The sequence below is a fragment of the Helicoverpa armigera genome, chromosome 27 (genome assembly GCF_030705265.1).
Source record: "Helicoverpa armigera isolate CAAS_96S chromosome 27, ASM3070526v1, whole genome shotgun sequence".
In the NCBI taxonomy this organism is placed as follows: domain Eukaryota; kingdom Metazoa; phylum Arthropoda; class Insecta; order Lepidoptera; family Noctuidae; genus Helicoverpa; species Helicoverpa armigera.
In genome coordinates, this window is record NC_087146.1 from 1,066,623 (window position 1) to 1,087,642 (window position 21,020).

General features: G+C 36.3%; 1 protein-coding gene across 3 annotated transcripts; it reads right to left on the minus strand.

Moving 5' to 3' along the window:
* Positions 1–1,840: 1,840 nt before the first annotated feature.
* Positions 1,841–16,087, minus strand: LOC110382246 (ras-related protein Rab-31). Of its 3 annotated transcripts, XR_010277885.1 has the most exons (7): positions 15,900–16,087; positions 7,151–7,278; positions 5,883–6,025; positions 5,281–5,425; positions 4,638–4,761; positions 3,285–4,235; positions 1,841–2,534 (listed from the first exon to the last, which is right to left on the minus strand). XR_010277885.1 is itself a non-coding variant. In XM_064042191.1 (6 exons), the coding sequence occupies exons 1-6, from the start codon at positions 15,940–15,942 to the stop codon at positions 4,129–4,131; spliced, it is 678 nt and encodes a 225-aa protein (XP_063898261.1). In that variant the 5' UTR covers positions 15,943–16,087; the 3' UTR covers positions 2,549–4,128. The 3 variants fall into 3 exon arrangements, 2 of the variants coding, with proteins under 2 accessions (XP_063898261.1, XP_063898260.1); XM_064042191.1 differs by lacking the exon at positions 1,841–2,534 and having other exon boundaries at positions 2,549–4,223; XM_064042190.1 differs by lacking the exon at positions 1,841–2,534 and having other exon boundaries at positions 2,552–4,235.
* Between the last annotated feature and the right edge of the window lie 4,933 nt (positions 16,088–21,020).

The window sequence follows — 21,020 nt, forward strand, 5'->3', positions numbered from 1 at the left end:
TTTTGCTACTTCGGTGCTTTAACTTTTTGTTAGATTGAAGACTCAAAAAGTAAGCGCAGAATAAATTAGAAATTAAGAAAAACACTGCTAGCGATGCGAGCGGATATTTTTTCAAACTTTGAGAAATTAATTTAAGGTCGGATCCAAGAAACAAAGTCATTTAACACGTCATTTAACGGATGGTAACTTTAATATATTGTGGGGAAGTGCACATATCTACTTCCAGAATTAACTTTTACATTACTTTAAAACTATTTATACAATACGTATAAACGTTTCACCATTCCTGTAAAATATGTACATAGTTATAAAAACACAGTTTTTACATTCAAAATGAATAAGGACTTTATTCAAGTTTATAGAAATTACCCATAGATACCTTTTTCGTCGTCGGAAACGGTAAGAAAATCCTCAATAATGCATTTACAAAGGTATACATAAATATTTATGAACATATGTAGTTTTACGCTCCAAAAGTCTTCCCATTTTTTATGTATATCAAATACACTTGGTTAGTTTACAAAAACCTTGTAAAATTAATAAGCGATTTCATATATATAAATCTTCCAACAAAATGTTATTTACAATGTTAGAATTTGTATGTATTTTATAATAATTAAGATTGTGACCAATTAAAAGATAGACCATTATCAATTAAACAAAATGTGTGAATTGTTAAAAATTTAGAAAGAATTGATTGTTTTTTCAAAATTTAATTTTAAAAGTATTTATATTTTTGGCATTTAGTACTTAAAATTTTATAACCAAAACTTATAAAAGTCGGGTAAGTAAAAATATGATTTTTGAGAGCAGTTATCCATTTCCAAAATATGAAGTTATGGACAGACATACCTACACTTTATTACTATTTTTTTTTTATATCATCATCAGCCTTTTTATCGTCCCACTGCTGGGCTGCGGCCTCCTCTCACACAGAGAAGGTAGAGATTTATCTTAGGTTGTAATATAAATATCTGTGCCTTTACTTTTAATTTTAATGTGCCTTATATTATAGTTAACTTTTACAACTCAAGTTGTGTGCAAGTTAAAATAAGAATATGGTTTTCAGAGTTGTGAATTTTCGTGTGTTATTATCATTATCATATCAGTATCAAAATTATGTTTGACATACTGTTATTTAAACTAAATTATACTCCTTTAACGGCCGATTATTTAATCATCAGTTAATTTCTATGGCGGATTGACATATTCGCCAGATATAAGAGCGACTGTTATTTGGTAAACTATATGAATAAATTGTAAAACGTATTTTTCATTGCATTTAATTCTATTTCATATGTAATATAACATAATATAATAATGTTCTAAGGGTACAGTTAGGGAGTTTGTTTTATTATTAATTACGTCGTGATTATTTGAGTGATTTTTAAATGGGTATTAAATATGTTGTTTGAAAATAACTGTTTTATTCTATACTTACCAAACCTCACAGCCTCGTTGGTCTAGTTGTCGCATAGCGCGACTGTCGTGCACGAGGACTCGGGTTTGAAATCGCTTTGTGGGTTTAAAACTTTCACAAGGCAGCCTGGAAATTGATGATTGATACACCCGTGCACCGGAGAACACGTAAATATCGGTCCTGCTTGTGATCTGTCTCCGGTCGTGTCGGATTGCCGTCCCATCGGGTTATGAGAGTGAAGGAATAGGGAGTGCACCTGTGTCCAAACAAATGCTCGCGCACTATGATAATGTCCTGCGCAGGTGGCTGATCTCCTTATATGAGAACAGCCGCAGTAGCCGATAATCGGCTAGGAGGACATCATCATCATATTTAAAATTTAAAGAGATGGGTATATATAGTAGCAATAAAACAACCAAGTAAACATTATTTATATATTGATTTGATAATAAACTTAATACAAAAGTGTACATAATAAATTCATTTGGTCCAACTTTACAATACGTAACTATGTTCATATCAAAAATATATAAATGTAATATTATTGCTATACTAACTATAACGATAACCGAACCATTTTCAGTTGTCAAATCGTCGATGTGACCAATGGGCCGCAAGTATACGGCTGGTTATGGTTTGGTTATCGTTATAGTTAAATGGTGCAACTTGCTGTTAAATTTTAACAATTCCTTGGTTTACTTTGTCCTGTTTTTAAAATTACCCTGTCTTATATAATAAGAATTTAAATTGAGCATTTAAAATACGACCTATTTCTGAATTGAGAATGTCTCCCTCTTATTATTATTTATTGTAATGCATCAGTAGTATTTTTTTACTAATTTATTTTATTCACAATTCAGAAATGGTCGTTGATTGGCAAGAATTGGATAGTTAAATGTGAAAGTGCAAAATATTATAATCAAAATTATATTCTAACTAATTACATATTTCTATTCATTTTCATTTTTACTTTAAATTCATTAATTATAAACTGTCACACACCAAATCACAGTCGATTTATACCTTTTTTATTTTTATATACTTTTTAATGTTACATTTTTTTATAATTCCGTCAAAACTTAACGCACGTTGGTTTTATGAAAAAAAAACGTATCTGAAATAAAAAAATAAGAGTTGAATATTAATTGAGCTAAAAACCTAGTAATATAGTTAAAAGCTAGCTTGGTAAAAATAAAATATTTTTTCTTTCTTTCCCGTTTTTTGTTCATATTTTTTATCAATGTTACATACATAATATCATAAGTAGTTAAAATAACCTAATATAATACAGACCTGTGTACTTAAAATTAGAAATAATAATTAGTCATAATGGAATGTTAAAATAATGTCTTGTAAAATATTTGTAAGTATATTTAATACTAAATTATCCCGCGATTTCACCTGTGTCCTATTATAATTTAACTACGCTTTTCACGTACCCGGTAGATATCAGACAGACATGTGTTGCTGGGGAGTTTGTTGCGCCACTTATTCTTGACAGCAAAAACATATAGGTAGAGGGGACGTTTTGGGGTTCTCTCTTGTAATTTTTTTGATGTTCAAAAAGTGCTGTTTTGCAGCCAGGTTCGAATAAATGATTTTTGATTCTGATAAAGTGGTAATCTATGATCTATCTATAATGTAATAACTCTAGCTACCGCCAGCTGTTTTACATCCCTTGGTAACAACTTCGTGCACCTAGTTAAAAAGGAGGCTTTATCGATAAGTAATACCTATCTCACTAAATCGGAGTTTTTGAGATGAGACTAGCGCGTTCAAGCAAGCAAATTCTTCAAGACACAAGTGAAACCGCGGGACACAGCTAGATGAATAAATAACATAAAATAAGAATAAAAAATATTACCCAATTGTAAGAATCAGATATTCTTTTAGGAATTATTCCAAAAATAATCTTCCATTGTAAACACTGTTACGGGAATGTATATTCGCCTAATTGTGAATCTTATAAGATTTAGTTTCATTTTGTATTTGTTTTTATTTTACTTTTTAATACAATACAAAATTGTATTAAATTAATTATAGTGGATACATCACATGTTTTCGAGTACAAATTAATATTTTTGTGATTTTTTACTTTTGCTTATAAAATATAAAAAAATTATGACAGATTTTTAGACATTGTCAGAATGCCTAGTCTATGGTTAAGTAGATCTTTTTCTTCTTTATATTTCGTGAAATAAGATTTATATTTAAAAGGTTTAATTCATCAGCCATTTCTCACAGTATTGGCTTACTTGTTTAGGTTTTTGATATTAATATTTAAACTCCCGCATTTTCAAAAATTAGCTTTTCTCAGTGAATCAGTGGAATGCGTGAGAATTATAGGGAATTCGCGAAATTGACTGAACCTATAATTCCATTTCATTCTAGTGTAAATTGGCCCCAAGACAGCCATTTGATACCCCGAGTATACTCAATTATATTTTTTTCATAACTCTGTGCTTAGTAACTTTGTATAAGCAAAGATACTTGATGAGAATTCACCAAAATTGGTACGCGAAAATGTGTTTCTTTTTTTTGTTCGCGCAATGTGTTACTGTTTGCTACAGCGAGTACACCACGAGATACATTTGTTGACACACACTGATGAAATCTCACTTTTAACTTTTTCACTATCACTTTTAACACTTTTCACATAAGTCCTCGTGCCTGCCACCCATCCATCTAGTGGCCTCGAAGCTCGTCGGTCAGCAGCACATGTTTTTCTGGACGTCGCCATGTGCAATGCTGTCTATACTCCAAGCTGGTAGTTCCACTTTGCCTGTATGTGTAGCGTCTTCTTCTGTGGGAGAACCTGGGGTTAGAAAAGGATATAATGGTTTTCTTATATGGGGTATGTAAAATGGAGTACTTTTTTGTATTGTATTCTTGATAAACAATTATAATTGAATTGTAATAGACAGCTGTGTTGCTGGGAAGTTTGTTCTTCACCGCTTCTTCTTCCCAGCCATAACACTAGGAAATGGTGAAAGGGTGGTTTTGAGGGTGCAGTCATTTTTGTAATTTTGACGTGAAAAGTGCTATAATACCAGTCTTTTTTCAATAAACGTGTTTGTCTTTGACCTGTAAGTACATATGATGTAGTTTTAGCTATATTATTGAAGTCAGTTTTATTTATAACCCCCAGCTTTAACTTAAAATAGTTTTGTTGAAATTACATTTTTCATTACCAAAAAATGTCCTAATTTATACATACCTGTAGGTATTTTATCATTGTCAACATCGGCGGAGTCGTATGACCGCAGCGAGGAGACGAGGTTGGAGCTGGACAGCTTCAGCAGAGCAGCCGCCGTGTTCAGGAATACTTCGTCTATTCCTTGCTGAGGACCAGAGATGAGGGTTTTTATTAGCTTGCCATGATAATAGTTTGTTGGTGGAACAGGATATAAGATAGTTTAATTGTATGAACATGAGTGAGTGCACATAAAATAAGGCAAGTTGTTATAAAAATAATATAAAATTTGCGATTCATGTTTGGCCTCTTAGGCGAACAAATATAATATAAAAAAAATAAGGATCATTCTCAACATCAAATGACGGCTTCCGCTGTGGGTGTAGCGTGAGGTAGTGTCAAAAACCCACCATGTTCTTTCTTGAGTCCATTATTTGCGATGACCGCAGTAGCTCTTTCGAACAATCCCACATCCACTGCAGGCTTTGGCCCCAATGATGGGTACCACTGAGACCCACTAGGGCCAAGGAGGACCCTGTAACCCTTGGAAGGCTGTTATAATTACCTGATCATGTAGAGCGAAGGCCGTAAGTAACTCTTTCGAACAATCCCGCAGCTCCTGTACGTCAAGAGGACCCTATACCCTTTGGAAACCAGTTATAAGTACCTGGTCATGCAGCGCAGAGGTCTCGCAGTAGTGGGCGCCGATGGACTCGGCGAACTGTGCCGCCTCGCTCGCCTGCACGGCTCGAAGCTCTTCCAGGTCACTCTTATTACCCACCACTGATAGCACCATCGCTTCTGGGACGTTACTGGAAGGAATAATGGAAGAAAATGTAAAAACGATTGATTTGGCAGCCTTTACTGGGACAAATCTGGGTTAATCAGGGTGAGGCAGATGTCAAAATTTTTTTGTTAGATGAAAAGGCCTGATTTACATGGAAAAATCATGAGATTTATTTAAGAAATATACTTGGCTTTACCATTTTGAAGCAGTAGATCTCGCTGTCGCATTAAAAGGTACCTTATAAAGGTCTGTATACAATGACAACATTGATTATGTACAGACTTAGATACTACAAGGAAACCAAAGGGAATATGCCTTTTTGATTTGTTTAATAAGAGCTCTTTAAATTATAAGCTTCAATTAAAAAATCCTGTGATTTAAAAGATTTGCAAAATCCCGTCAAGACAATTCCCGAGATAAGGGTCCAATGCATCAAATACATATGTATAACGAAAAATAACAAGATATATAAGTAGACTTACCTCTGCAATTCCTTAACCCATCCTTTGATAGCGACAAAGCTGTTAAAGTTAGTGATATCGAAGACTAGAAGCGCAGCGTTCGCGTTGCGGTAATACATTGGTGCCATTGAGCGAAACCGCTCCTGTCCTGCTGTGTCCCATACCTGGAATGTTAAGTAGTCTGTTAATAAGAGCACCCTAGCTGATTCTCGGCCAAGGCGGCTGTTCTCATATAAGGAGATCAGCCAGCTGCGCAGGACATATTATAGCACACAAGCATTTGCGTAGACACAGGTGCACGCACTATTCTTTCACTCTCATAACCCGATGGGACGGCAATCCCACATCACCGGAGAGAGATCAGGCGCAGGACTGACATTAACGTGTTCTCTGATGCATGGGTTTATCAATCACCAACTTCCAGTCTCCGGGTTGCTTTGTGCCACAAAGCGATTTTGAGTCGACCCCTAGCTAGACCACTTGCAGAGCAATATTGATTAGAAACCGATTAGAAAAAATATTTCAGTGTTCCATTTATCGACGAAGGCTTATATTTTTAGGATGCATAGAGTAGTTGCCATGGCATGATGTAAAACGGTAGGAGGAAGCCAGTTTAAGTCATAAACTCGTATTCGACCCGCTCAGTGCAAGCGAACTTACCTACTTAGTTAAAAAGAGAGCATGACCTTTCTGTTTTGGTGATTCCTTATCTAATATCGTCAAAACATTTGGCTTATAAATAAATACATATTAAGTAGATAGGTTACTAAAATTATTATGTTTTTGTGAGAAAAATATTCTCTAACCGGTTGTACCGGTAACCGAAAAACTATGTGGAAATCGGCGGTCATGGTATGGGCATGTGATGCGGAGGAATGAGAGTCATGTTGTGAGGAAGGTGATGAGTATGAATGTAGATGGATATAGAGAAAGGGGACATAAGAAACGATGGATGGATTGTTAACGAGTTGATATGGCTAGAAAGAGTGTTACTTGTGAGATGACGGCAGATAGAAGAGTAAGGAAGAAGAAGACAAGCTGCGCCGACCACAAATAAATTGGGATAAGGCCAAGAGGATGATGATGATAAAACATGTATCGTTATAAATGTCTATGTTCTTTACATGGTCAATTTATTTGTCGTCAAAGTTAATGGTGGCGCTACTAAAACTATTAATTTTCGAGTATTTCGTCATACTCCTCGCACACCTCGACCACTGATACTTAGAAATGGTTTCTTTTCAGCCGCTATTAAGCTTAACAAGAGGTCCAAAAAGGGGTATAATTACCTGAAGTTTAACCCTAGCGTTGTCCAGGTTGATATTGCAGGTGAAGAATGAAGCTCCTATCGTCGGAGATATGTGCTTGGAGAACATCTTGCCTATGTAGCGGACCACAAGGCTGGTCTTGCCGACACCTGAAATTAAAATAGGTATGTTAAAAGTGTCCTTTGGTTGATTGAATTAACAACCATTCAAGTATGATTCACGAGTTACACAAGTGACGGTTTAACTAGTTTAGGTTAAGATTTTTTTGTTATATGGAGTAGGAGATCGATCGTAGGACAAAAATAACATTATCAAAGCACAGATATAAATGACTGTTCTTTGTATGTGCAATTTCCCTGAAATGTCACTATAAGCGAAGTCATTATGTTTGATCAACGCTTGGCGTATCGGTCCTAGGAGAGATCGATCATAAGGTTAAGCAACGCTTGACGTGGTTGGTCCGAATGGGTGTCATGACGAGTTCCTCCGTGTTTCCTAAAGCACGTTAAATTGGTGGGACCCGGCTATTGTTTGAACATCTTTAGCAGTCGTTACGGGTAGTCCGAAGCCAGAATTTTGACAACCAATTAGGAGTATCGGGTGGCCCAGGAAACTGGGTTGAGGGTTAGACAGGAATTCAATGACCATATATGATGATGATGATGAATTATATCCCAGCTAAGATAATGTGGGTCATCATTATAAACGGCCAAAGTTTAAGCTCTATACTGTGTTAATAGTTCGAGTTTGGCTTATAAAAACAGGTATGGCAATGACAACAAAAAAGGAAACAGGTTTTATCTCATACATTTTGTTCGACTAACATAAAAATAATGACCCAGTGGTTTTCGGTTACGCAATATTTAGCAAAAAGGGTAAGGCAGAAGATTATTTCTGTTAATTTTCTTTAAGACTAGTAGTTTTCTATTGTTTCGCCTATGTTCCGGGGGAATTTCTTTATGTACCTAACCGGTCAGAATATAGCCTGTTTTACTCGATAGCTTTCTAACAGTGAAAGACTTTTATCAATAGTTTCGGAGCCTTTAGGTTGCAGACAAACAATATGTTTCTTTTTATTATATTAGTAGGTACAGAAGTACATCATCTCTCAACTATGTTGAGGTCAGCTTCCAGTCTGTATGGATGTAGAATGCAGCTAAGTATCAGTGTTTTTGCACGGAACGATTGGCTATTTTACCTCCTCAACCCTTTAATAAAAATGGTTGTCAGATTTACTGGCTGACTACCCGTAAAGACTGCCAATGATGTACAACAAAAAATATGAATAATAATTGAATAACGTTAATATTCAACTTTTGAAAAAGTGCACATAGGTACAAGTACGTTGCTTGGATTATATTATTATACAAGACTAGTCTAAACATAATAGACAAAGAACATTAGCTTATTGATACTTATAATAGTTGATAGTTAATCTAAAAAACTGGTTTACAAAATCATTATGTAGTATGACATAACGCGCAAGCACGTTATTTTATTTTATACTACCTGTTACACGCGGTTTCACTCACGTCCCGGGGAAACTACTGCCCGTACCGGGATAAAATATAGCCTATGTTACTCGGGAAGAGTGTAGCTTTCCAACAGTGAAATAATTTTTCAAATCGGTTCAGTAGTTTCGGAGTCTTTATTAGGGTACAAACAAACACATGTTTATTTTTTTTATTATATTAGTGTCGATTAAAAAATAACTAAGAATAATTATACAACCTTTTTTATAATCAGAATGCGTCATACATTTTTGATCGATAAATTAGCATATTTTTTGAGAAGCCTGTCTGTATTTTTATTAATGAAATAAAACCTGTCTTTTAACTAAATTCCTGCATAAAAAATGTTATTAAAAAATTAACGAATAAACCTTACACGAGTAAATATAAAATGTCTTCCGAACCGATTTTTTTAATAAAAAAAAAAACATTGAATTTATCAGCCTTTTTCCCAAATATATTGGAGTCGGCTTCCAGTCTAACCGGATTCAGCTGAGTACCAGTGCTTTACAAGAAGCGACTGCCTATCTGACGTCTTTAACCCGGTTACCCCGGCAACCCAATACCCCTTGGTTAGACTGGTATCAGACTTACTGGTTTTTCTGACTACCCGTAACGACTGCCAAGGATGTTCAATGGCAGCCGGGACCTACAGTTTAACGTGCCATCGTATAAAGTTGTATATAACTCTGTACATAGTTTTGTCGTAGATAAAAATAAATATAATACATGTGTAATTAATTTTTTTTCTCAATTTACCTGAGCCTGAGTTTACTTCTCATATATACCTAGGTACTAGTGGTGAAGTTTACTTAGAAATTATCGATTTCAATCAATATCCACAAAGCGTTTAGTAAACAATTGGGTGTTATTGTGATATCAGTGAGTCATTTGTGCAGTGACTAGCAAATCTGATAACAGTTGCACTATAAAGTTATGAAGATATTTCATTTATGTCAGACAGACAAGTGCAGATTGATCATAACCTGACGTGACACCTTGGACGTGGACGAGTTCCTCCGTGTTTCGGAAAAACGATAGATTGGTAATTAAATCATCTTTGGCACTTGTTACGGGTAGTTAGAAGCCAGTCTGACACCAGTCTTACCAGGAGGTATCGTGTTGCTCGGGTAACTGGGTTGAGGAGGTCAGATAGAGCAGTCGCTCCTTGTAAAACACTAGTACTCAGCTAAATCCGGTTAGATTGGAAGCAGACCCCAACATAGTTGGGAAAAGGCTCGGAAGAAGATGATAGGTATGGGTGAATCGACAAAAAACATGCACCCGAATTGATAACCTCCTCCTTTTTGGGAAGTCTATTAAAAAACTTAAAATAACCTGGGATCTGGGCATTAGGCAACCTGGGTCAAATCTACTATCCGAAAACAAAACAAATGATTTACCTATTGTTTGTAGGAATCGGAATCGAGAAAACGAACCTTCGTTAAACACCACAATAACAATTACTGTTCTTAAAAACCTTGTCTAAATGAAAGTCTGTTAACCAGTCTAGACTCAAAGCAACGCTAATCAATTGACCGCCGAGGTTAAGCGGCTTTCGTCACGGTCGCTCCACGGATGGGTGAACATTGGACCAAATCTCTGCAAATCGGCTTTAACTTAAGTTATTTTTGGGTATTGTCGGCTAAAAATTGGTCAACAAATTTTTTTTTCGGTCTTACATAGCTTAGGCTCATTTCGACCCTATGTTAAGACATCATCATCATCCTCCTGCCCTTATCCAAATTTTATTTGGGGTCGGCGCAGCATGTTTTCTCCTTCCATACTCTTTCTATCTGCCGTCATCTCACAAGTAACATATATTCTTTCTAACCATATCGACTTTCACACAATCCATCCGTCGTTTCTTTGGTCGTCTTCTTCCACTTCTTCTTCCTCCTGCCCTGCTCCCAATTTTATTTGGGGTTGGCGGAGTATGTCATCCTCTTCCATTTTCCCTGTCACTCGTCATACTGACACTCACTCCCTTCCTATGCATGTCCTCTTCCACTATATCCGTCTATATTGTTGTTTCAAGACGTTCAAATAAAACAGGGTAGTAGGTCACATTTTTGGCGTATAGAAGTTTTATTTTATGAAAGCGGGAGAGCCTTACTTATGTATGTAAATGTACATCTCTTTCCTGTATTGTGTCGGTTGTGTCGGATTGCCGTCCCATCAGGTTATGAGAGTGAAGGAATAGTGAGTGCACTTGTGTCTGCGCAAATGCTCGTGCACTATAATATATCCTGCGCAGCTGACTGATCTCCTTAAATGAGAACAGCCGCCATGGCCGAAATCGGCCGTGGACGCCATTAAATGTACATGCACATTATGGCTCACCCGCTTTTGTGAAATAAAATATCTCTACACAAGAAACAAATAAAAATAATTATCGTTATTCACAACTTTTCATAATAAACTGCTCCAAATATAAGCCAAGGAAAGTCAATCTCCTTTGACAAATAAGTACTAAAGCATTACTTCACACTTTCTGTTTTACAGTTTACTTCAAACAATCGAGCTAGCCAATCTGTCTCACACAAACTCAAGATAAGCTATTGACAAATATAATAATGTTGGATTTATTGCATAGCTGACTACTGTATGCTATCAGTCAGATTAGATAACGGAAAGAGGGTAGACAGAGGATCTGGTAAAACATAGATGTGTTTTTTTTACAATAGGGAGTGATCATCATTATCTGTCTAACCTTTTCCCTAGTATGCTGGGGTCGGCTTCCAGTCTAATCAGATGTAACTGAGTACCAGTGTGCCACATGGAGCGACTGACATGATCACTGACCAAGTTGGTGTTTTTGACGAATGCATGCATCCTTACTAATACTACGACAACGTACAGTTTCTGACAAATAACTTGGCTTCTAGCTCTCTTCGAACAAGCAAATCTACTTGCAAAGAACTGTAAGACGCTGTCGCTTCTTATTTCAATGTTCATTTGCCATTCACATTGCAGAGATCCCGTTGTTTGCAAGCGCTACTTACTGCCCGAGCCCAGGGACCCGGGTACGGTGGCTGAGTCGGGCCTAATTCAGTTGGCGGGTCATATAAACATTCATAAAGCAGATTGGAGGCTGGAAGTTGACTATGTTACACCCCCGTGCCAAGTCAGAGTCCAGAGGAGAGAGAGTTGCAAGCAATCGACAATTGACTAAAATACGATAGGTAGCGTACAGCTTGCGGTCTACTTACGACTGAATATTTACGGTGAAATATTTTAATTATTGTAGTAATTGCTATTATAATTTCTACTAAGTATGGCTGTCACGCTTTCACTGTGAAACCACTGCTTAGTTTTAGATCTTTGATATTCTATACCAACTTTCGACTTACCCCACTATATTATCGCCTACTGCCTAGGTTCTATGGTACTATTGCTCAATTCCCAAAGCGATATTAGAATGGGTATAGGTTTTAAACCGCAAGATAAGAGACAAGAGTTGATCAGAAGATCTGACAAAGGTTGCGGTGAGGCGTTTAGCAGTGGAGGCTCTTTCTCAGAGATGATGAGGATCCGAAGGTAACTAATGCAACACTTATGAAATAATACGATTTCATCCATGATTCGAGTGACCATCCCTTCGACGGCCGTCAAACGGTGCAGCACATTATATTTTATGCCAATTTCAAACTGATTTTTACCTAATATGTCTATCGTTGATTAGAAGATACATAAATAAAATAAAAAGAAGATTTTCAACATTTCTGGTATCGTAGTTATTATGTACAATTACCTTGCCCTAACATTACACATGGCAGAAAGATATTTTTTCACCTTCTACGTGTATTATTAGGACTGTAGTTCAAGGGCTATTTTACGGAACTAAAACAAAGGAAGCCTTATCTAGTTTATCTCATATCAGCTGCCGTGAAGGTCACGTAAAATCGTCCAGCCGTTTCGGAGATAACGCAAAACATGCTAAAGTACGACCTAACACTTTTCCTTTCTCTTACTGTATATATTCTAAATTCATGTAATACTGGCTGCTTTCTAGGGTTCCCAAAAGGACCTAGGTACTACTTGTACGGTAAAAAGTAGCTTTCTTTCAATGAAGATAATGTATAAAAAAATACTTGCATCCGAATTTAGAATCTCCTCCTTTTTGAGAAGTCGGTCAAAAACTAAGACAAACTCGCACTCGCATTTATATTTAGTACTTATTACTATCTTCAACCCGCGGTTTCTTTCACCCACATTTCAAGGGAACAATTTTCCATACCAGGATGAAATATAGCCTAAAATACAAACCTATAACGTTGCTTTCTAACGGCAAATTAATTTTCAAAATCTGTTCAGTACATTCAGAGATTACAAACAAACTTAACTTAACTTTACTTCTTTATAACATTAGGTAGTAGGTACATAGAATCAGGATTGCAACTCCCTTGACCGACATAAGCAAAGGTATCACATAGCTTGTAACGGTTCATGCTCTGTTGCACAGATTTCTAAGACTTGTATGTTATATACAAGAAAGTTAATCTGTTTCCCTCTGGCTGTTATTTCCTAGTTTATAGTTATTGCTGCGAAGAGCTCGTGGCTCGTGGCTAAGTTAAAAGGAGAGAGATCGATCATAAAGTTAAGTAACGCTTGGATGGGTGATCATGACAAGATGATCACCTATCCAAGCGTGACGAGTTTTTCCATGTATCGGAAGGCACGGTAAACTGGTGGGTCCTGGCCGTCATTTGAACATCTTTGGCAGTCGTTAAGAGTGGTCAGAAGCCAGAACGTCTGACAACCATTCTTGCTAAAGGGTATCGGATTTCCCGGGTAACTAAGTGGAGGAGGTTAGATAGGCAGTCACTCCATGTAAAGCACTGGTACTCAACTGCATCTGGTAAGATTAGCAGCCGACACCAACATAGGTGGAAAAAGGGTAGACATGTCAGTATGTTAGGCTGAGTACAGTTTATACAGTATGCACCTGTCAATTTATTATTTAAATTAAAAAGATATGAATTAAAATTCTCAAACAAAAATTAATCACTTAGATTAAGATCAAAAAGTACAACCTACTTTATCCTAGAGATTAGATAAACAAATTAAATTCTGTGTTTACTGCATAAATTATAACATTAATACCTACAATATATCCTTGGATACCGAATTATCTTTCAGCAAAGCAAGTGCAAGATTATTTAAAGTGCAAAGTATCACTGTAAACTGCATTGATTTTGATGATTTCAGAGGGCAAGATAAACTGTAGGTCCAGCTATCACTTGGATATCTTTGTCAGTTGTATGAGTAGTCAGAAGCCGGAACGGAACATCTAACAACCAGTCATAAGAAGAGATATTGGGTTGCCCTAGTAACTGGATAGCGGAGGTTAGATAGGCAATCATTCCTTCTAAAATACTGATACTCAGTTGTTCCCAACATAGTTTGGAAAAGGCATAAATTAATACATTACTTAGTTTGGTAGTGTCTTCAAATAGGTAGTTGTATAATCCTACAAAAATTCAGAGATAGTTTTTAAATAATTGTATACATCCATCATTTATATCTAATTTCCTTCCTGTATAAAAGGTAAAGTGTTTGTAATAATTCACAAGGAAGGAAGGAAGCTAGAAATTAAATATAAACACTAATAACTAAAGGCTGATAGTTAACTGCGCAGATAACATACATCTATAAATAATATAATAAAGAGGAAAAAAATCTTCATACCCTCAAGGCTTCGAAATTACTGAACCGATTGGAAAAATTCTTTCACTGTTGGAATGCTACACACTTTCCGAGTACTATAAGTTATATTTTATCCCAGTACATAGGACTGCGCAGGCTATATTATAGTGCAGGCACATTTGCTTGGACTGCGGTGCACTCACTATTCCTTCACTCTCATGGCGCGATGGGACGGCAATCCGAAACCACCGGAGAGAGATCAGGCGGAGGATCAACATTATGCTTTCCGATGCATATTTACAATGTTAGTTTTAATATTATGATAAGCTGTGACTGTATGATAACAATTGATTTAAATCAGCAATGAATCATTACTGAAATAGGGACATGACATTCATCACATAATTATTTACTAGCTGTTTTCTTGCGGTTACACCCACATCCCGTGGAAGGCGTGGTGGCCTAGTGGGCAAAGAACCAACCTCTCGAGTATGAGGGCGCGGGTTCGATTCCAGGTCCGGCAAGTACCAATGCAACTTTTCACAATGCAAGTTTGTATGTACTTTCTAAGTATATCTTAGACACCAATGACTGTGTTTCGGAAGCCGGTTAGTCTGACACCAGTCTAACCATGGGGTATTGGCACATCATGACACCGACATCCCGGGAAACTACTGCCCCTATCAGGATAAAATATAGGTAGCTTATGTTACTCTGGAACAGTGTGGCTTCAACAGTGAAATAATTTTTCAAATTGATTCAGTGGTTTCGGATCCATCAGGGTACAAAAAAAGGTTTCCTATTTATTTTGGATAGAATACATATATACATAGAAGTAAAGATTTTATGTTGTTGCTAATCGGTTGCTTTAATATTATATTTTATAGCAAGACTTATTTATGACTGACATGATTTTGTAAGATAAAAGTGGATAAAGTTATTTGAAAACAAATATATGTTTTTTATTGCCTAAGTATTTACTTACCATGTATTTTGTTATTCATGTAGGTGTGAAATTGATAAAGTTTAAGTATGTAATTCAGTTCTTACTAAATTAACTTAATATATAGATACTTTAGTTATCTGTTGCCTGGGTTCCTTTCAGATTTTTATAATGATAAATTGTGTGGATTAATTGGGTTGTGGAGGTCAGGTAGGCAGCCGCTCCTTGTGGCACTGGTACTCAGCTGCATCCGGTTAGACTGGAAGCCGACCCCAACATAGTTGTGGAAAAGGCTGGCCAGATGATGAATTGTGTGGATCCAGTTTTAGAAAAAAACTTTAGTCGAGTGAGACCAAAATGAATGAAGTTATAAACTTATTTTTTCAGCGGTCGGTAAATACTTTGTTCTAAATTCGAATAAGTATAAAAAAGAAGGTCGTTTTCGCTAGATCGAGCATAAAAACTAGAAAACCAGGCAATTTTAGAACATAATTGCAAGTTCTAAGATTTTTACAATAGTTTACAAGTTTCGACATTAATGTTATTATTTAGGATGCTAGAAATTATCACGAAACCAATGATAGGACGATACCTAACAAAATTAATTTGATGTTCATTACGACACCGACTTTTAACTTGTAAGAAATCAAATAGCTATCGAACTTACCTTGCGATCCTAGAACTACAATCTTAGCTTCAATAACTTTCATTTTGTACACAAACACATAAACTTAACAATAACACGGTATATTTGTCACTTTACATTGTTTTCTTATTAATTAAATGAGTAAACAATGAAATAATTGACGCGAAACACGTTAGCCTCTCACTAACTTTTACGAAACTAAAAAAAAGAAGTTTACAGATTAAGTTGGTAAATAAAAAATACGTCAAAAACTAGTGGAGTAAAGTGATTTGTTTGTGAAGCAAACACAATTGAAATTGGTCGGATTATATTAGATTCGTTTGTAGCGACATCTAGCAATACGATGGAAAAGTTTTTTTAGTAGTTTATGGTTCTTTTCTTTCGGAGTTTGTAACTAGTTCCATAAACAGTTAATAGGTGGCGCGGTGGACTATTATTTCAATGATCAAATACAGAACTTATATTTTTAAGAGGAAAGATTTGTTTGTTTGTTTGTAGCTCCGAAATTATTTGACCGATTCGAAAAATTCTTTCACCGTTGGCTGTCATTTGAACATTTTTGACAGTCGTTGCTAGGAAAAGGTATAGAAGGGAAAAGGCTAGACAGATGATATAGGTAGATAAACGGAAAAAATGCTCCATTTTTCATTTACAGACGACGGCATCAACTGATGATAATAAAATTAACTACGTCTGTAGTCTGTCGCATTCATGACAAAACTACTGAACCGACTAAAATGATTTTTTTTCACAGATAGAACTAACTAAAGTGACAAAGGACAAAAACTACTTTTTATCCGAGGGCGGGAGGTAGTTCCTTCATTTGGATAGAACTGTGGTGAACAGCTAGTATGAACTAAATAGGTCTAATTAATACATAAAAGCTGTGATAGCCATCATAATAGCTAAGCGTTTATTGCAAACAAAATGGCGGTCGAGTTAATAGTTTATGACTTATATTTTATAGTGATTGCTATAAGATGGGGAAGGCCCTGAGATTATCGTCATAAAATAGCATTTTTATCGACTACATGAGAATATGGGCGCAGTATTAAGTTTACGAGATGGTGACAAAATTGATCTTTAATCTATAACCAGAGACAAATTGAGGGAGGGCATTCACTAAGGCCGTTAAAAACACACCAAACGTAATACAGCATGCGCCTTTTCGCGCGCGACTCATGAAATGTACATAATTATCTAAATAGTTGTTCTAAATCAAAACTAAAATAAACAACGTATTTTCTCCAACTAACAAGGTTAAATTACCAAACCAATAAAAATAACAACTTAACGAATTCAAATCAATACGAAAGAAGCGGGAAAACCAATCCAATATGGCCGATTTGCGAGCGCTTTCGACCGCCATTAAAATATTTGAGAAAAATCGTTTACCAACTTTTATTTGCTCTCGACAGTTTATAAATGTTAAAATCTGCGCTGATATAAGGTTCAATATCGTTTATTTTGATGGTGTGTATAGGTTTGCTGTTTGTAAGTGCCTGCCACAAGTCAAGTTGGAAATCGGAAAACATTATACAGATTAAATTTGGTTAAGTATATAGAGTTGTAAATGCTCTCGATAGATAGATTAAACTAATTCAGCACAAAATGAAACAGATAGGGACATATTAAAGAGTACCTACCTATTATATGAACTTCCCCCGGGTTTACCCACTTTCCAAGCAATTTTCAGCCAAATCGTAGCGTAGCCAAGCCAAACACTGTAGGTAACTATTCTATTATGAATTTCTTCTATGTATAGGTATCTGGGGCCCGATTCTCCTAAGTTAATAATGTCAAAATCGAATAGAAATTGAATCGCAATATGATCGCAATAGCAGTTTTAACACGTTCGCGTGAGCAATCTCATTTTTAAATGTTGGTACTGTGGCGCACCTTTTTCGCACACAAAATTAAACCAAGTCTTAAGACGTCCCGCCGTTATACGTAGTCTTATAATCTGTGTTATGTGGCGCAACGTTATTTCACGTCCGACGTCTATAAACGTTGTCGCCACCACATAGGTCTGACATGGTCCGTCAAAATAAATATGACAATCTAGAGGCCGTCGTACGACGTTGGGCCTTTTCATACTTATATCAATACGACGTTGTAAGACGTTGCTTACGCGAACGTGTTAACCATATCATATTCCAACGACATTAGATTGGTTTGCGATTGGTCTGCTATTTTGGTCTATACGGTAGTTTGCTCTACAATCATATTGCAATCGTAAATCATTTGCAGACAAAATGATTCATTATTGAATGACAGAAAAGGATAAAAACGTTTATTTCAAATAAAAAATACAGGAATGCCACATACGCTTCAATCGTAATTGAGTCGGGATTGGATCTCAGTCGAGTGTGAATCGTATGTCACTTACGTAAAATTAGGAGAATCGGGCCCCTGGAATAATAGTCCATCATCAGTGAGCCAAACCAAACAGAAAAACTTAAATTGATCGAAACCTTATTGGGTTACCATACGTTGTATCAACTCTATAGAAATCCCAGCACATAGAATTTGAAATCCGTAACCTCCACCGCTCTGGTACAGCGGAGGGATTTACATAAAAACTCCATGCCATCTCCATATAGCTGGTTAAAAGTTTGTCAAATCGTCTGTGAACGTGATACACGTTCTTACATTACATTAGCAATTAAAATAAATAAAGAGAAATAAGTTTTTGTTGAAGACATTAAATTCATTGAACATCTTTGGCAGTCGTTACAGGTAACAGGCCAGTAAGTCTGACAAGCAGTCTTACCAAGGGGTATTGGGTTACCCGTGTAACTGCGTTGAGGAGGTTAGGATAGGCAGTCGCTTCTTGTAAAACACTGGTACTCAGCTGCATCCGGTTTGACTGGAAGCCGACCCTAAAATAGTTGGGAAAAGGTTCGGGAAGATGATGATTAAATTTTTCATTAAAGTACTTTACAAAATGAGGTGTAATTGCAAGTTTTCTATAATTTGTAGCAGTATAACCTTCCATAGGGGCTAACCAGGCTGGGCTTGTTCGGGCAAATTAGCGCAGCAATGGTATTCAAAGGGCCAAGGGTGGGTTCAAGTCAGTAAAAGTCTGATACTCCCTCACGCTGCACCCACATCGAGGGCCATCATTTCACGATTTCCCACAAAAGAAGTACCTAGTTGTCGCCTACGGGCCGCGTCCCAAAATGCCTAACTATTTATTTGCCAAACAAAAAGGATATGAAACTATCATAATAACGACAAATACATAGATCAAGATTTAAAGTTCCCGCTCAGCTTATCCCCGCACAATTTACGCGCCAAAATTATCAACTACAACCATAAACAAATCGCATATTTTGTTCCGCGCCGACAGGCAACGGTAACTGCCCACTCAGCCTAGTGAAACAGATGAAGCAAAAAGGTTTATGATACATTAGCCAAATTACGACGGCAAATGTTATCTGTGCGATTTGTTTGTGTTTATCGAGGGTTTTTGGGATTTTAGCCGCTGTAGCAAGGATGTAGCGATGATTTTATGCACAAGAATTATTAAAATATTTATATTAACCGTCAAATCCGTAGCGGACCCCAATCGGGGTCTGAACATCAATGTCACCGTAAGCTCGGTTTAGACCCCAATTGGGGTCTGCGAATCAGTCATACACTTTCCTAATTATTTACGCTCATATTTATTTTCTTTCCAATCAAACCACATTTGTGAGTACTAAATAAAATAACTAAATAAATTTAAATTATTTTTACGCATTCAAACCTTTCATATTTAGCATCCCGTTAGAAATATACCTTTTTAAAATCCAATCGTAATTACCGGGAATTCTGATCGAATTCGCCATGTTTGTTTACATTAGTTGTTTTTTTTTAATTTGAAGACGCATAGACAAGATGGCGACGGTGATAGAAGTTTTTCATCGAATGATCCGATTCGTTTAAATAAAGAATCGATTTAATAATTTTATATTATTTGATATTATAATATTACTAAATTGCACTTTTGTATACTTACCATAATCTGAAAATGAATTAGGAAAAGTAAAATGGCTTAATTTATTTTGAAAAAAATGCTAGAAAATCAGTGGTAGAAAATACGTTGTAGCCGGAATAAAAAAAATCTTCGGTTTTTAGGGTTTCCGAAGACGGCAAATGAAGACTTATTTATTTCTTCGGGTGTTTTATGTGCAGGATTCCTGTAGACCTGCCAAATTTAATGGCGATTCGTTACTTCCAACTTTTTAACTGAGCGCCAAAGCTATTTGACGAGAGCCGTAGTTAGGTGTAGTTATCGCAAAATTTTATGACGTTTTTATTGTTTGAAAGGGCAAATAGTTCGCTGTTCATCGAAAGCTGGTCCAAGATGGCAAGATGGCCGCCGCCGACTTATTTTTAACCGACTTCCCAAGCGGAGGTTCTCAATTCGACCGTTTTTTTTCTATGTTTGTTACGCGATTACTCAGCCATTTATTTATCGATTTTGATGATTCTTTTTTTGTTTGATAGCGTATACTTCCGAGGTGGTCCCATTATCATCAGGTCAGGATCTGATGATGGAACCTTGAGAAATCGAGGGCGACTTTCGAAAGTTGCAGAATGACATAGGTTGAAATCTTATCACTCAGGTGTTTGCCTGGTAGCACTATTTAACAGTGAAGGCTTTGAGCTGACCTGATGATGGAGACCAGTGAAGGTCGAGGGAACTCGACAACTGAATATTTAAACTTTCTCGTGTTTGTGCTTATATTATTCGTATTTACGAGGCCTCTGCAACAGTGAAGGAGATGGAGACGAGAGAAGTTCGGTTGTCGAGTTCCCTCGATCTTCTCTGGTCTCCATCATCAGGTCAGCTCCAAACCTTTACTGTTTCATAGTGTTATCAGACATACATCTGAGTGTCAAGTTATAACCTTAGCTATGCTTACAATTTTCGAGAGTTGCCCTCGATTTCTCAAGGTTTCCATCATCAGATCCTGGACCTAATAACAAATATTACCCTTTCGACCAAAAACAAACATCCAAATTGAGAACCACCTCCTTTTTGGGATTCGGTAAAAAATATTTGGTGACTTTAAAATCAATCAATTATTATTATTGTTTCTCATCATCAAATAAGTACATTACTTTGGTAGTTACAAATTGCATTATATTTCA

Bases quoted from the DNA above. Each gene is read 5' to 3' on its own strand.
- LOC110382246 (XM_064042190.1), bottom strand. From the start codon at position 15,942: ATGAAAGTTATTGAAGCTAAGATTGTAGTTCTAGGATCGCAAG. The intron at 7,279-15,899 runs GTAAGTTCGATA...TTTTAATTTCAG, and splicing joins TGTAGTTCTAGGATCGCAAG to GTGTCGGCAAGACCAGCCTT. The intron at 6,026-7,150 runs GTAATTATACCC...TTAACATTCCAG, and splicing joins ACGCTAGGGTTAAACTTCAG to GTATGGGACACAGCAGGACA.